At 32.6% G+C, this 16,754-nt stretch overlaps 1 protein-coding gene across 2 annotated transcripts in view; it reads right to left on the reverse strand.

Moving 5' to 3' along the window:
- Positions 1 to 16,754, reverse strand: part of LOC148627154 (plexin A3-like) — a 44,671-nt gene that overhangs the window by 12,363 nt on the left and 15,554 nt on the right. For both annotated transcript variants that reach the window (XM_088568623.1, XM_088568612.1), the window contains exons 3-8: positions 15,184 to 15,375; positions 14,524 to 14,655; positions 8,146 to 8,240; positions 5,616 to 5,706; positions 4,133 to 4,283; positions 3,031 to 3,115 (exon numbers count right to left, since the gene is read on the reverse strand). In XM_088568623.1, coding sequence (XP_088424749.1) covers positions 3,031 to 3,115; positions 4,133 to 4,283; positions 5,616 to 5,706; positions 8,146 to 8,240; positions 14,524 to 14,655; positions 15,184 to 15,375 — 746 coding nt within the window. The remainder of the gene's footprint in view (positions 1 to 3,030; positions 3,116 to 4,132; positions 4,284 to 5,615; positions 5,707 to 8,145; positions 8,241 to 14,523; positions 14,656 to 15,183; positions 15,376 to 16,754) is intronic.

Genomic DNA, 16,754 nt, shown 5'->3' on the forward strand with positions numbered 1-16,754 from the left:
CTTGCCTCTTTTGTCCGCACCGGATGTGTCAACTTAGTGGATGTTTCAACGGAATCAAAGGTAGCTTACCCTAGCGGTATCCAAGTTTTTAGTTGAGTTCGGGTTCCTCGTAAACTTTTGTTTCTATATTTTTTTGCCACAGATGAAGGGAAAGTTGACAATTCTGAATGAAGTCATCACGTTTGTCGTAAAGTTTGGTCAATAGTTTTCCTTTACCGTCGATTTCTAAGTGTAGGTCAAGACATGAGGCTGACTTCACAGTGTCTGTAATATTCTTTATCTTAAATTCTTTGGGGTAGATGCGATGTATCAAATCCCCAAAATTAGGATTGTTTAAAGATAATACGTCATCTATATAGCGGAAACTGAGATTGAAGGATCTAGCTAAACGATATTCTTTCTTTCGGATCAGATCAGCTATAAAGTCAGCCTCATAAGAGTGAAGGAAAAGGTAAGCAAGTAGAGGAGCACAATTTGTCCCCATCGGAATGCCGACCATTTGCTGAAAAACACGTCCACCACACTGGACAAATAAGTTGTCGAATAAAATTCCAGCATTTTGTAAACATCTTCTTCTGTATATTTGGAAGATGATTTGGAATTATTTCTTAAAAAGTATAAGGAATCTCTACTAAGAACTATATATTTGTATCTAGCTGTACCATCTTTTTTTGGAAAAAAAAACAACGATGTATAATAAGTCGGGATTTTAACTGAGTATGGGGAATAGAAGTATACAGTGTTGAAAAATCATAGGTTTTAATGCTATTATATTCTGATAATAGTCTTGAACTGATTGACTCCAAAAGATCTTTCGAATTTTTCAGGATCCACATTGAATTAATACCACTACAGAAGTAACAAGTTTTGTGGTAAGACTGCAGATCCTCCTTGAAAGCTGTGAGTATAGAAGTTAAAAGTTTTGAAAGAAGTTTGGTTATGCTAAAATACCGTGTTCTATTTCATCAGGTCCCAAAACTGGTTAACTCAAGACACAATAAGTCATATCGACAATAAATACCGAGGCATCAAACAGGATTTCTTAAAAACATCACAATGCAAATATAAATTTATGGAAATAAGGAAATCATGTCTGTACACAAAAAAAAAAAAACTTAAAGCACTTGTATTATGAACTTGTATTATTATACCCTACCGGTGCACCTGGTCCATGCTCCCAGTTTTAGTGGAGTCCGAGTTGCTCATTTGCTTGTGCTACTTTGTATGTATGATTTTAATTACTTTATGTTCTTTGTTGTGTATGTCTGTTTTCCATGTCTGGTCTTTGTCCCTGGATTACATTCTTTTGATTACCGCTATAACCTTGGTTCCCTTGATTACTCATTAATAAAAATCAGGAATTATATCAGGTGTCCATGAAGGGTATCACTATCCTATTCCGCCAGCGGTTCCTGCCAAATTGCAGGTATGTTAAATCCTTAAGCGGAAAGTTCTATGACTTGTCAATTAGGGAAGACTTTGAATTTAGCTAAGATTAGGTCTCGATTGCGAGAAAGAAACTTCAGATTATTGAATCAATTGTGATGGCGACCACAACATCTGAATTGATAATTCAAAAAAGGCTAACCGTACTCCTGTCTCAGAAGCTTAAATGACAGTATCTTCGCTCTACTTCAGAAAAGTCAGAACACAAAATTCATAAAAATAGTAAATGATCAACAATGAAATGCATGATTTATAGGCGAAATATTTTGGATATAGCCACAAAGAAGAAAAATGTAAAACTGAAAGTAAACAATTGTCACTTTGGTCATTAAGTTTCTCTTTAAACCGTCATAATTTGCTTATATATTGATTAATATTTAGGTATGAGGCAAATAAAGGTGGTTACTTTAATTTCAAGTTTGGGGAGTTCAGTGTAAGTAATATTTGAAGAAATGATACGTTTTTTTATATAACAAAACATTTAAGGCCAGCAATTTCTTATCTAATTGTAGCCCTTGCGGATCCTAGCTTCAGGTCGATCAATATTAGCGCACATTTTTTCCCAAAAGTATTCCAAAGGTATGTTGGAAACACGACAACATTTTTAAATATGAACAACAACAGAAACAGAGTACATGTACTTATTTTTTTTTTACAAAATAAGCTTTAAATGTGATCAAGGAATAATCATGTCCTGTGTATATCATGTAAAGTGCCAAAGTCTTTTGACACGGATTACATTTTAATTCAATTTTTCTCTGATTCGTTTTGAGTGTTACATGTCATTTGGGGACTTAACAGCTTAGACAGATTGTACTGTGAAAGTGACATTTTCCGTGGGGTACCAATTTTCGTGGTTTTCGTAAGTACGGTACACCACGAAACTTAATTCCAAACGGAAAGGAAATTACCCATGCATTTATACGATGGAGTTGTCAAAGCCATGGATTCAAGAATCTAAGAACTGATGTTTTTTTTTCCCATAAACCACGAAAATTGGTACTCACGAATAAAAATACTTTCACAGTATTTGTAATTTTTCATTATAAGCACTGAGTACAAATTTCAACTATGTGGTATATATTGTCTTGATGTGAATGAGAATTTTACAAAAAAAAACAATCAGTGGAAAATTATTCATCTTTCCAAATTCTATTTTATTAAGTTAATCTCACTCAATAACGTAATGAAATAGTATAAATGAATATAAGGTGTAGATTCTATGGGGCAATAGGCCACTGACGGAAGGTTTGTGATGTAAATTGGAAGTAAATAACATTCAAGAGCAGCACTTTATCTCCTCTTATATGGATAACGTATATGGATATTATAAACTTTATTAAACGGATATGTGGAAAGCGATAAATATATTGATATTTAATGTGATGATATTACTCACTCAGAGACAAAAGATATTAATTGAAATAGCGTTTGAGTTTGCTTAAAAACACAGAAATATTAATTGTTGAGCTGTTATCAAATAAAATTTATTTAAAAAACGTAAAAAGGACACCAAATGTTTAAAAAGTATCACAATTCATTTGCTTTAAAGAGAACGATATACACAGAGGCTTCGTTACTTACCTTTTCAAATTATCACACAAAATGAATTCGAGTTCTCTGATGGCTACTATGGTATCATTAATCTTCAGAATTAGTGTATAATTCCCTTAAATAAAATTCACGATAGCGAAAATAAAGGCATATATAGAAATTTAGTAATGCAAATTATGAATTGGCTTGTTAATCGTGGATATGAATACTAAATGATCAAATGGTAGCCTCATTATTAAAAAAGTATACTTAGATATTGATTCTATCTTTTGAATTATTTTTTTTAAATACAAAAATAAATTAAAACCATAAACATATTGCAGATTATTTCGTATGTTGTACGCGTTTTCCAAGGAGTTACCTCTCTTCAGCAGAATTGAACCAAATACTTAAAATGGCTTGACTCAAATAAAAAAGAGATATGTTCAAGAAGTACTAAAATACAAAACTGTCGGTATATAAAGCCGAATATCAGCACTGGTAAGTTCTTCCAAAATATTTCAAAAGAGTTACAACTGTGTAGCTCCATGTTTAAAAAAGAAATAAAATCTCAGTATTTTAAAGGTGTCGAATTTTGTGATACGACAAATTTCGAAAAAATATATATGATACTCAGTTCAGGTAAATATATATGACTATTGGGCTTGGTAATACCGTTAAATGTGTGTCTATTGACATTTGATTGTCATTTGATAACTCGACTAAGAGTTTATGGATCACGATACAATTTTATAACAGCATCCGAACAAAAAAGGAAGGTAAGGGTAATTGCCATAACTGCCTTATTATAAGGAACTTAACGGATCAGAAACATGCATTTTATGAAATTTTAATCAAGTATTAGCATATGAATCTCTTTTAAAATTTTATTACAAACTACAAAAGACCAGACAGGGAATATTTTGATGAGTAAAAACCCAAGCGCTTCCTATGTCTTGATAAAAAATATACCACTTTTATTCTCACAGGATCTTGTTTAAATCTAAATTAAGAGCAGTATCAAGTAAAAATGTTCTGTCCATAGTTGCCCCAAAGTACATTCGACCAAGCCACGCCCTGTAAAGCATTATATTCATTGTATTACATGTATAAATACATTAATATAAAAAACCGATTAAGTCTTAAACGCTACCTGGGAACAAATCTGGTTCATTTTTATAAACACATGAAGATTCGTTATTTTCAGTCGTCCAACTGTAGTTTGATTTCCTCCAAAAGCCACAAGTTAAATCGCCATCTATTGAAGACGGTCGTGTAAAGTTCATAATTATAAATACTCCAGGCTAGAAATATAATAATAAGGAAAACATTATTATTATTTTCATCGATACAAACATTTACAGACATTTAATCGTGTTCTTTAAATACCTTAAAAGCTGGTTTTAATTTTTAAAGAAAAAAAACAATGCACATTAAATAACGCAGTGTTATATAAGATGTATAAAGTTTTTACGTCATTTATAGTAATTTTTTATCAATTATTTACGATGTGTGCATTACAGGAATATTATAGATGTAGGGACAGAATGCAGGGAAAAACAATTAAGAAATACAAATTAAGGACAAGGTACATATGCGAACTCTGTTTTGAAAGTTAAACAGATCTTGCTTTTTACAAAATCCTTCGTCCTATACACTCATGTTTAGTGGTAAACGAAGAACATCTACAGGAAAATAGTGGCATTTTTGTCGTATTAAACATTTAGTTCATTGTTATGTAGGATGGCAGAATCTAAAAGTGAGTTGTAATTATGGCTTGTCCAATCAGAAAGAAGGTTACGTCTAAAAATGAAGCATGAGTGCTAAAGCCAATTTTGAATGAAAACTACATCTAGCTCACGACTTACATATATCACAATTTGTCTAGTTGCGAATTCAATATCTGAGATGGGCAAAAGTGCTTTCCATTTACAATCATGAATAAACAGAATTATAAGGATGAATTACATTTACAACTTTCACGAGCAATAATTTTGAAAACTGTAAACGACCTAATGTATATAGAACACAAAAATACCAATCATATATATTGCAAATTTCTATAGGTTATACATATCTTTCAAGGAGTAACATCTAATCAACAACTTAGAATCAAATATATAGGAAGAAATTAATCAAAAAAAGAAAAGATTAAAGGTACTCAAAATTATCGAAAACTAAAGCCAAATTCATCAACGAGGGTTCTACCGTGGGTAATACAAGGAATTCGAATGGAGCCTCAATCTTTTAAATAAAGCATACAACGTAATAATATGAATACATCACCAACATTTATGTATTTTTAATTGGCAGAATATTGTTCTTTAGAAATGTAATGCGAAATTTATTTTAACAGAATAAGTTTGGTGATTCATATTATCTTTTAAAAGATATTAAATAATTGCAGAAATGAATATTTTTATAAATGATAAAGAAAAACAGGTTTTTAAAGATTGCAAAATTAGGACAATTACGTATGTCAATATTGATCATATAGAGTTTACACTAAGACAATTAATATCGAAGATATTTATTTTGTGATTTAGCGGCTCGTGTAGCAATCTTAAAAGACCTGTAAACCCATGGTTACAATCTAGCGGTTACTTATATAATGGGTAAATAAAAGTTATACAAACCTGTATCAATATTTTTCTATTACCAATTTCAAAATCGAAGCACTTCTCAGACGGAGGTATATGACCAGAATTTTCTTCATATTCTTCACATCTGTTGATAAAATATATTACTATTGTTTTTGCATTAAATGAATATTGAGAATAAATTTGATGTAAGAATGAAAATAAAATACTGAAATCAAATGCAGCAGGTTTTTAGACTTAATATCTATCTTTTAAAGACGGTATACTATAAAATGGCACTACATCGTAGTTACAATTCAAACCACTTGTTACTACATTTCACCATTTTTTTCTTAATTCAATTAGTCCCTAGAAATGACAACCAGAATCAAAACATTGAATAGGATGTCAATATCCAGAACGGATGGGTGTGCCAGCATCCGGGAAGAGAGAGAGAGAGAGTTCTGAATTTAAAACACATTCAACCACGCTGCAGCCGCACCATACTGGATGCCAGTTTGACATAAGCATCTACCGATATTTTTCGGCAAAAACACTTGGAATGATATCCTTCCAGTTGATAAAATGACTGTTATTATAGCATATGACATTATGAATGTAGACAGATCTTTATTCCATTCCTTATCAAAAATAGCCTTTGAATTAAAGCCCCATTGATCAAAATGTATCTTATTACCTTATAATATCGGGCTCTTTACAATTTCAATCAGCCTGGTCAAGACCAAAGTTTGAACATTAAGGCTCGTTTCATCGAGAAAATTTACCATCATACTAATAACTGTCCTAAGCTTAGTAGACCGTACCGCACCGATAGCGAGTTGTTTTGGATAAAAGAGTTAAGTTCTGCAATGACTTACGGTTGTAACGATAATATAAAAGGTATGGAGAATTTATTTAGTCCAGATAAAAGTGAAATCAATTCAATCACCGTATTTAACGTTTATCCCAAAAATAAACGTAGCCAAGGCCAAAGACAACGGAAGCCCGGGGAAAAAGATGCACCCGACCGTATTACAACATGTTCATTTTCAGATATAATAATCTTATGACTAGTATACAGTAATCGTTAGGTGTTCATTACATTAGAATAAATCTTCTGTCACTACCAATCACCCCTTTGAAAGATCTTAGAGATTTTGCACTCGTTCCTTTTTCGATCAAATGCAGATTGTCCAGCATTATATCTGACATGGTCACATTTCGTGTTTTCGAACCTGTTAAATCTGAGCCTCTTCACGATGAAATTAAGTTTCCATCAAAAGAAAAAGTATAGTTGGAAACTTAATTTCAAAACCATAATGGATGCTGTTGAAAATTATGCAAGATCACGGATCACACTTTCAAAAAATGTCAATCTTCATCTTGCTCCACGAAGGAGATGTCAATTCACACTACAAAATTTTTGTCCGCACTAAATGATGGACAGCAAGCTAGTAGCAATGCCATCTACTCTCGTAGTGGCATTAATCGTATATGGATACCTAAAAATACTAAAGATTTACTACTTGGAAATTAGTTCTCTTCAAACTTTTGTCTTCTTAACTATTTACACTATGTTGCCACATGTTTAAAGATCGATTGAAATAACTTATTAATGAATCTTCTGCTGATTCAAAACTTCATGTTGTTCTTGGTTACAAATCCACATATTTTTCTAAAAAATTGCAGACATGTAAAGTGTGTTACACAGAAAAGCAGCTTTGCAACATTACTGCTTTTCTCACTGATAACATATGTGTCACGTTTAATGAGTATTTTTAAACAAGTTGACTGTGCTCCTCTCCTAGCCGTTTTTGTTTTGTACAAGACTATAAATTTCTTAAGAATCTCGTAAAGAATAAAAATTTAAAAGGTGCTAAATCCTTTAACTTTACATACAAATACATGTATATTGATGATGTATTGTCCATAAACAACTCTCTTTTGGTAAATGGTTACCTTCAATATATCCAACAGAATTTGAGTATTAGAACAACAGAAACCGCTTGTTCTGCATCTTTTGGACCACATTCTATCTTAGACACCAGTCCTTATTTGAAAAGAAACACTCAGTTTTTTTCTAAAATGATGAGTAATGATTCCTTTTTCTAAATTGCTCTTTGTCCTGATATGACCGCTGATTTACCTATTATGACGTACATGTAATAGCATGACAATGCTATTTCATCACCACCGCAATGGAAGAGGATTAGTAAACACGCTGTAAAACCTAGATTTAATCCAACATTTCGTTTTTAAAAAAACGTTACCAAAACCGAATTATCAATAAAAGAACATAATCATATCACTTCAACGTACTTTAACAAGAACTCATTCATCAAGTTATCTTTTTGTAAAGCACACGACAAAAAAATACATAACTATTCAGTCTTTTTCTCAACAGAATCACCAATTGAAACAGCCTTGGACTAAGCTTGATTCTATACTATAATTTACGACATTTAAAAAAAAAAAACTTTAAACAAGTTTATAAGGTCTTCAAATATAATATTCGATAACAAAACTTGTAATATGAGCAAACCTTCGTCGTTCATTCCTATTTTCAAAAAAGGATACAATTACCCACCTTTCGTTAATGATATTCCAACCACATTTGGGATTAGCTGAGATAAGACAGAACGAACAACTCTCAAGGAGCGAGCAAGCGAATATTTTTATCACCTGTAAAACAAAACAAACACATAAACTAGCAACTATTGTAATTAAGTGATATTTAGAAAACAATGTGCATTTTTCATATTTTACTGGATTTACAACACGAATTTTGCATATGGAATACCAACACTATTTCTGTCTTTAGGCAGACAATATGTTGAACCTAACTGACGTCTTATCCGTCAAGCTATTCAATACTGGCGTGATAAAATCTATGTGTATCGGTTACATCACACTCAATTTAATTCAAAATTGTCACTTGTAATTGTGGATACCTTTCAGTATTAATGTAATAGTTAATTGAAAAGAGTGAAAGAGTAATCAAGGGAACCAAGGTTATAGTGGTAATCAAAAGAATGTAATCCAGGAACAAAGACCAGACATGGAAAACAGACATACACAACAAAGAACATAAAGTAACTAAAATCATACATACAAAGTAACAAAAGTAAATGAGCAACTCGGACTCCACTAAACACTGGGAGCATGGACCAGATGCATCGGTAGAGTAAGCGTCCTCTGCTTTTCTAGAAACACCCGCCGAGTTGCTCATAAAAAGTCAAGTCCGAGTTTGACAAACAAGGAAAGGAAAACTATGACCCGTTGAATAAATCAGTTTTCATGATGCTGATGAATACACCATAACGATCTACGAGTTCATGATGATGACGACCATAAAACTTCTGTAGTGATGACTTCAATCTTGTAACAACATAACCCTGTTCCAGAAGCCTATTTGTTAGAGTTCTAGTGCGATACAAAAAGTCTGCGTAGTACCGGCAAGCTCTGGCATAACGTATGAGTTGTGATATGAACACTCCATACGCAGGAGCCGAAGGGATGTTGCAACAGATGAAAGGAAAGTTGACAATTCTGAATGAAAAGCCATCACGTTTGTCGTAAAGTTTGGTCAATAGTTTTCCTTTACCATTGATTTCTAAGTATTTGTCAAGATATGAGGCTGCCTTCACAATGTCTGTAGTATCCTTTATCTCAAGTTCTTTGTGGTAGATGCGATGTATCAAATCCCCGAAATTAGGATAGTTTAAAGATAATACATCATCTATATAGCGGAAACTGAGATTAAAGGATCTAGCCAAACAATATTCTTTCTTTCTGATCAGATCAGCTATAAAGTCAGCCTCATAAGAGTGAAGGAATAGGTCAGCTAGTAAAGGAGCACAATTTGTTCCAATTGGAATGCCGACCATTTGTTTAAAAACACGTCCACCACACTGGACAAATATGTTGTCGATTAAAAATTCCAGCATTTTGTAAACATCTTCCTCTGTATATTTGGAAGATGATTTGGAATTATTTCTTACAAAGTATGAGGAATCTCTACCAAGAACTATATATTTGTATCTAGGTGTACCATCTTTTTTGGAAAAACAACGATGTATAATGTTTTTAAGTCGGGATTTTAACTGAGTATGGGGAATAAAAGTATACAGTGTTGAAAAATCATAGGTTTTAATGCTATTATATTCAGATAATAGTCTTGAATAACCGAAATGCCGAAGAACCGGCATTGATTTTTGCGGAACTTGTTCGGCGCACGGACTAAATCTTTTGAATGCATTATTGGCACGAACAATTATTAACCTGGAAGCCCGGGTAATATTTTCGTTCCACACATGTATCTCTCAAATACAACCCCGGACCACCAGTGACGTCCTCTGTCTTTTGATTGGCTGAGCGAATTTGACGTTATTTTATTCACTTTAATACGTTCTAATATTCAAATTTAAAGAAAAATACGTTAAAATATTTTTTTAATTTCTTATATCGTCTTTCGATAATTGCACAATTACAAAGTTAATTCAGATGTTTTAATCTTTGTTTTTACTTTATTTCATAAGCGGAAATGTACTCATATATTGTGCATATCAGTCGCTGGTGACCAGATTCTATATGTTAGGGATCCTAAAGTCGCTTATGATATTGACCAGTGAACTAGATTACAGTAATTATATGATTTATTTTATTTAGTGAACGGCGGATTGATATACACAAGTTTGTGATGTTTTGTGACGTTTTGGCGGGAGAAAGTCCGAGAGTGAAATTACCGAATTTATTTCATAGAGTGAATTTCCAAACATTTTTACACGGGGAACTTTCGGTAAATTACTGCTATCTACAAATGTATATAATGATAACTCAGTAGCATGGAATGGACAATAAATATAAGGCACTAAGGACAATTAAGGAAAAAACGATAAATAGACGACGAAGAATCTTCTACAGCAATAATACGGACCGGTGCAGCTATAAATTCTGATCAAAGTTACATTGGATAGAAACACGAGAATTTAACGGAGATTACCACACTGTATTTATTTGCCTCCTACCTTTATTGTGTCAACAGAAAAAAATGAAATCGATTTATTCTGGTGTAAGAATATACAATAAATAGATTTGAACATGGCTTTTCAATTTTGTTGTTGTTATCAGCTCTCGATTGACATCGTTCCTTGGACACATTTAAGTGCCATGTTTTGATCTAATACTATAATATGTAAAGTCCAGTTTTTACAGTTTTTCTAGAGGAATGTTATATTATAAAAAAATCCTTTTTATTTCAACGATTACATCATTCACAACACATATGAATAGCAAGAAAATTAAGAAGTTGGCCGTCATTTGATGAAGTGACAAATGGAGCACGGTCCAGGTCCCAACAAAATTGAATCACACCCTCGCCTTAATTGTAAAAAAAAAGATTTGATTGTCGATTTTGCAGAATGGTGTTTCATTTTTTGTTCGTTTGTTTGTTTGTTTGTTTGTTTTTTTGACAGCTCATATATCAAAATGAACAATATACAGTAACTCTCTTATTTGATGTCAGCAACAATATCTTTTTTGTTATAGATCGAAATGAAAATGATCAAAACTAAGTAGACTTTGTCTCGCAAAGGAGATAAGTATGAATTTACCTAGACTTTATACAAGTCCCTCTCTTTATATCAAAGAATATATGAAAAAGTTTATTGATTGCATGTATCCTTCTGATAGCAAATCTACTAATTATTACAGGAGAGAGTGAACTAGTAGTGTTGTTATCAGAGAAGTTAATTACATAGATTTTCTTTGTCATATATACAATAAAAAGGAAGTCTAGAATTTACAAGCAATAAATTGTATACAAATTAAAATGTAAAAAAGAACCTTTTCTGACAAAAGTTGACCATTTAATCACTGAACAAAAATGCTCTTGAAATCGGTTGCAGTTTAGTGCATTTTCAGCGATTAAGAAATAATAAGACATCGTAGAATATTACAATTTATATCTAAATATCCTGTACTGAAAAACAAATAAACACATCATTCTCGATTCGATCTGCTACATGGGCTTTTCAAAATGAGTTTGAAGTTGTAAATTTCCATATATTTAAACTACTAATTGTATACATACGAAATCATTTCCGGGCTGTTTTATGAGCAGACACATGTTAAGTATAGAGTGTACCTGACGTGTTGGCGAAGAAACATAAGGTTTTGATATTTATTTTGTTAATACAAAAATCATACATAGTGTTTTTGTTTTTGTTTTTGTTTTTTTTTTTTTTTGCATTTGTCTTCACATGTGTGGGCTTCTGAAATCAAATAGAACTTAAAAGATTTAACCATGAAACAGGGATTCTCACACAAAACATGCGACTTGGGGGTCATGACAAGGCTGGATTTCGTAAACAATTTGATAATACATAAACTATGAACTTTAAAGGATGTGCATACATGTACATGTATGTCGTCAAAATATTTATGTCTTATGATGTTGTTCGCCATTGTTTCAACTGTGGGCCAGGCTAAAGGTTGTATCATCAACAGGGATGGATCCAGACATTTGAAAAGAAGGGATGCCAGCCGAGTCCTCAGACAAAGGGGTGCCATTTACCATTTTTGTCAATTTTACGCATGAAATTGACAAATTTTTCAATAAATAGGGGTGCTAAACCCCTGCAACCTCTCTGGATCCGCCACTGCTTTGAACTTATTAAACTAAACGAGTTGATTAAAGCAAACCAGATTCCTCATAAAAATTCCAAGGCACAAAACAGTCGTTAAGGAATAGATGTTATAGAATATAAGTTCAAAGGAAACATCATTGTTCAGGGCAAGGGCGAATCAAGAACATTAGAGAAAGAGAGGGCTCTGATCATGACGTTTATGAGCAGGAGTACAATCTGTGACCCTTGCCTGGCGAAGATGTTGTAAAAGCTAGGAATGGAAATAAGCCACTTATAACTTGGAAACTTTGAATGGGTCTATATGATAGTAAAGACCGATTTTATTTGAAATAATCCATTTACAAAAATCTTTGTTTTTTCACCGTCACAAACTAGATGACTTTTAAGCATTGCCGGAGTTTTCTTGTTTCGTTTAAATCCGGAATGACATCATTTATTTAAGTCAGAACAGACCTACGGGCGATTGAGAAAAAAACAGGGAAAATGCGTTAAAATTATTATCCTACCAATGAACCTGGTCCATACCCCGTTTTTTTCTTTTATCAAGCCTGGGTTGCTAATTTCGTATTTTACAAACTAGTTAAGTATAGTGATAGATAAAATTGGTTAAAATTTGCAACTTTAGACTCATTTTGCTAAGCTCATGTTTCGAATCGATAACGTTGTGTTTATTCTATTTGTTATGAAATACAGAATATTTAGATATACATTATAATATTCTACGGTGTCTTATTATCTCATAATCATTGAAAATGCACTAAAATGCTACAATTTTTAGGCAATTTTGTTCAGTGACTTAATACTTTTGTCAATGAACGATTTAACTAAATTACTTATCAAAGTGTATTGTGGTCGATTGATCTTTGTTCCCTCCTCTGATTATTGCAAAATAGCAGAAAACTCCCTCACTTTTCAGTGAGAAAAAAAAAGATATTCAAAAACTACATTGATTTATCTTTCAAATTAACTGTACATTTAAATCGGCCGAACGTATATCAAAGGCATGTCAGAAAGGGCGTAATGCCTTCTTTGCATTGAATAAACTTAATGATAAAAGTGTAAATCCGGAAGTCATGGTTAAACTCTACAATGCCGTAGTGTTACCATCTGTATTATATGGTTGTGAAACATGGACTAACAGTAAATCTTCAGGAATATGTAATCTGAACCGTTTCCAACATTTCATAACGAAGCAAATTCTGGATTTGAAGCCGATGACACGATATGATATGTGTGAGAGTCTATTAGGAATACGTCCGATCACTGTTTCCATAGAAAAAAAGAAACTACTGTTTCTCCAAAAGCTGATATCATTAAGTGACATTCATTTAACTAAACAAATATTCCTTATTCGACTCTTTTCTTATTTAGCTGACTCTGATCGCACCCGTCTTTGTTTTGTGCCGGATATATGTGATATATTATTCGATTACGAACTTCATGTCTACCTTAAGGACTATTTACTTACTGGTATATCTCCAGAAAAAAACTGAATGGAAAAAATGTGAACAATTCGATCTCCACTGTACAAGATGACAAATGGAACCACCGAACAATGCCGATAATGATTTTCGAAGATTTAAACGCGTAATAGACTGTGTTGAATTAGCCCCGTTCTGGATTTTAGCCAAAACAAAGTATGATATTTAGAAACTATTATTTTGTGATTAAACTTCTTACAGACCCACCAAATATTACAGTAGGCTTATGTGTATTATGTAACTGCAACCGTATATTCAATGACGTATATGTTCATGCGATATGCAAATGTCCAGCAACGCTTCCAATTCAAGATATATTTTGGAGCCTACTAATCAAAAATTTTCCGCTATTTGTATTTACCGAATTTTATGAATATGACGAAGATCAGCTGTTCGTAACACTACTTGGGAAAAATGTAGTATTTGATTACGTTGACCCGTATGACTTTAAGAGACTTCGCCACTTACATATCGTTCAATGCCTAAGTCACTACAATAAACTCTTGAGGGCCGGAATGTAAATATGCCAATGCATGAATAACTTAAAGCATTAGACTAGTAGAATAAAATCACTGATGTATTATTTTGTCTATTGATCTTACTTAAATATTTATATGTATTAATTACTTCTACTTATATATTTTTTGTTTATCTGCATGATATGTATATATAATTGTTTGTATTGTCATCATATCTGTTGCAAGAGGAAATAAAGTTATGAATGAATGAATGAATGAATGAATGAATTTCTCCTTTTAAACGAGGATTTTCATGTTTTCTTGTTTGTTTCTTTTTTTTACATTTAGCGAAGTCATATTTGATACAATATTACATTACCTGGTTTGAAGTAAGCACAAAAATACCATACTCTTTATCTATTAAGATATCTTTGATTTTTGATGTAGTAACGTTTATCTGTTTTTCTTTTTTCTTTTCAAAGATTCCGTTTTCCATCTTTTTTGCGAAAACCTTAAAAGAAACAAGAATCTCTATCATCTATTTATTACATGAGATGTTGGACATCATAGACTTTATAATGTCTGCTTAAATATAACTACAGACTTTATAATATCTGCTTAAAAATAACTACAGACTTTATAATGCCTGCTTAAAAATAATTTCAATGTGAGGGACCTGTATGAGGCTTTTCTTTATAAACGTACACAATACACTTTGTATATTCTAAATAATATAAAGTCCGTTTCAAAATATTGAATATTGTAACGAAGTTTGATCAACATTTCAATAAAGGTCTTATTTTAGTAAGGGCCGTAAACAGGGATCAAATTATCTAAATCATTCTACTAAGATTAGAATGATTTTTCCAATTAAGTCCAACATGGCTTATATGAAAGGACAGATTAATGTATTAAGGCATGATACACTCAATGTCAGTAACATAAGAAAAACAAGGAATGCTCATCATTTGTTTTCCAAAAATAATCTAATTTAGATAAGTGTATTTTGTAATACTGTGAATGTCATCCAATCTATTACCGTTAAGATATAACCTTCAGCTGTTCCAAAATACATGACAAGATTGTCTGGGTGTATGGTTGGTTGAACTGCAACAGCCGTAAAGTTATGGTTACCACTGAATAAACAGTCAGTGATATTTATCTGAGAGTCATACTGAAGTGTGCTGTAATGTCCTGAACCGCAAAAATATCCTTTAACAGTTGAACAGAACTTGATAAAACAAACAAAAAGAAAATTTTATGTTAATTTAAGTAAACATACATATATACATGCACTAGTGAAATAGAAATTGATATGTGAAAAGGAAGATAGACATATAGGTATGAACTGGAAGAATATGACAAAATGCATAAGAAAAACATACAATACTAGTGTTAATCTACAAATTGTTTACATTTTAAGTCGCTAATATTGTTAGCGATTTCTTGCACTCGTAATTTCAGTACTCAATATTGGCATTTGATTTGCATATCTAAATATTACTACTCCACGTTATAAATGCTTCAGATCTGCACCGTGTTTACCACCAAAGCGTCATAGTTCTTGCGAGATAAAAAAAAATGTACCTCTTGAATATTATACACGCGTGTTTACTATTCATGCACAGGGGCTCGTTACACGACTATATAGGTCATATACAGTAGCACGGCCCCGATACCTGTGAATATTCATTGCCAGTTGTTTAATCTATTTCCTAATCTGGTTCCCTGGTCAATAACATAAGCGACCAAACGATTGATAAATGACCTCTTTTAAATTATATCGTACACATGTCTATGTGTGTTTTTTGCTTGTATGAGAACTGGAAGTTTACATTAAAAGATCTGTTAGCATTAAATTTATGTAATATTCTCGTTTCCGATTCGATCATAGGGGCTCGTTACAATTGACTAAAAATTCCCAACGATGTTAGAACTGTCAAATTTGCTATGCAAATTTTGGTCGTTCATTCCGCGAGACTCTAACTCGTACCGATGTGACATCTATGGCAATACCGCCTGCACAAAGTCCAGCGCCCTAGACCACTCGGTCAGCTAGGCTATATGGTCTAGGGCGCTGGTGCAGGCGGTGTTGCCATAGATGTCATAGTGGTACGAGTTCTAGTCCCGCGGAGGTAACGACCAAACATTTGCATCGCAAATTTAAACAATTGTTTTGATTGAAAACAGTTACGAAAGAGGAAAGAGTAATCATATCAAGGTAGCCAAGATTCTAGCGGGAGTCATTTGATTTTAGAGCATATCGCGTTCGTGCCATTACGGATGTTGAAAGTAAGCCACAATAAATGACAGAGAATATTTGACGGTTAGCGATATTTTGAAAACTTCATTCTTTGATTTAAAATATAGGATTGCACCTTTAAGAATAATGTAATAGTACAATTGTCGTGCGATATATTAGATACATTAATACTCGATTTAAGCATGCTCAGTGATCTCAGTGGCCCCGGGAAGTTCATTCCACATCTTAATAGTAGACGGTAGGAAGTAGTTCAAATAATAAAACATCCTTGTACATATCTCGGATAAGTTGTGTGCTTGAGAGGCGGTGAACCTTTTGGGCGAGTTTACATGATATCAGAATTGCAT

This window comes from Perna viridis, chromosome 1 (assembly GCF_037379345.1).
Source record: "Perna viridis isolate PV_CMFRI_1.1 ecotype Kerala chromosome 1, ASM3737934v1, whole genome shotgun sequence".
In the NCBI taxonomy this organism is placed as follows: Eukaryota; Metazoa; Mollusca; class Bivalvia; order Mytilida; family Mytilidae; genus Perna; species Perna viridis.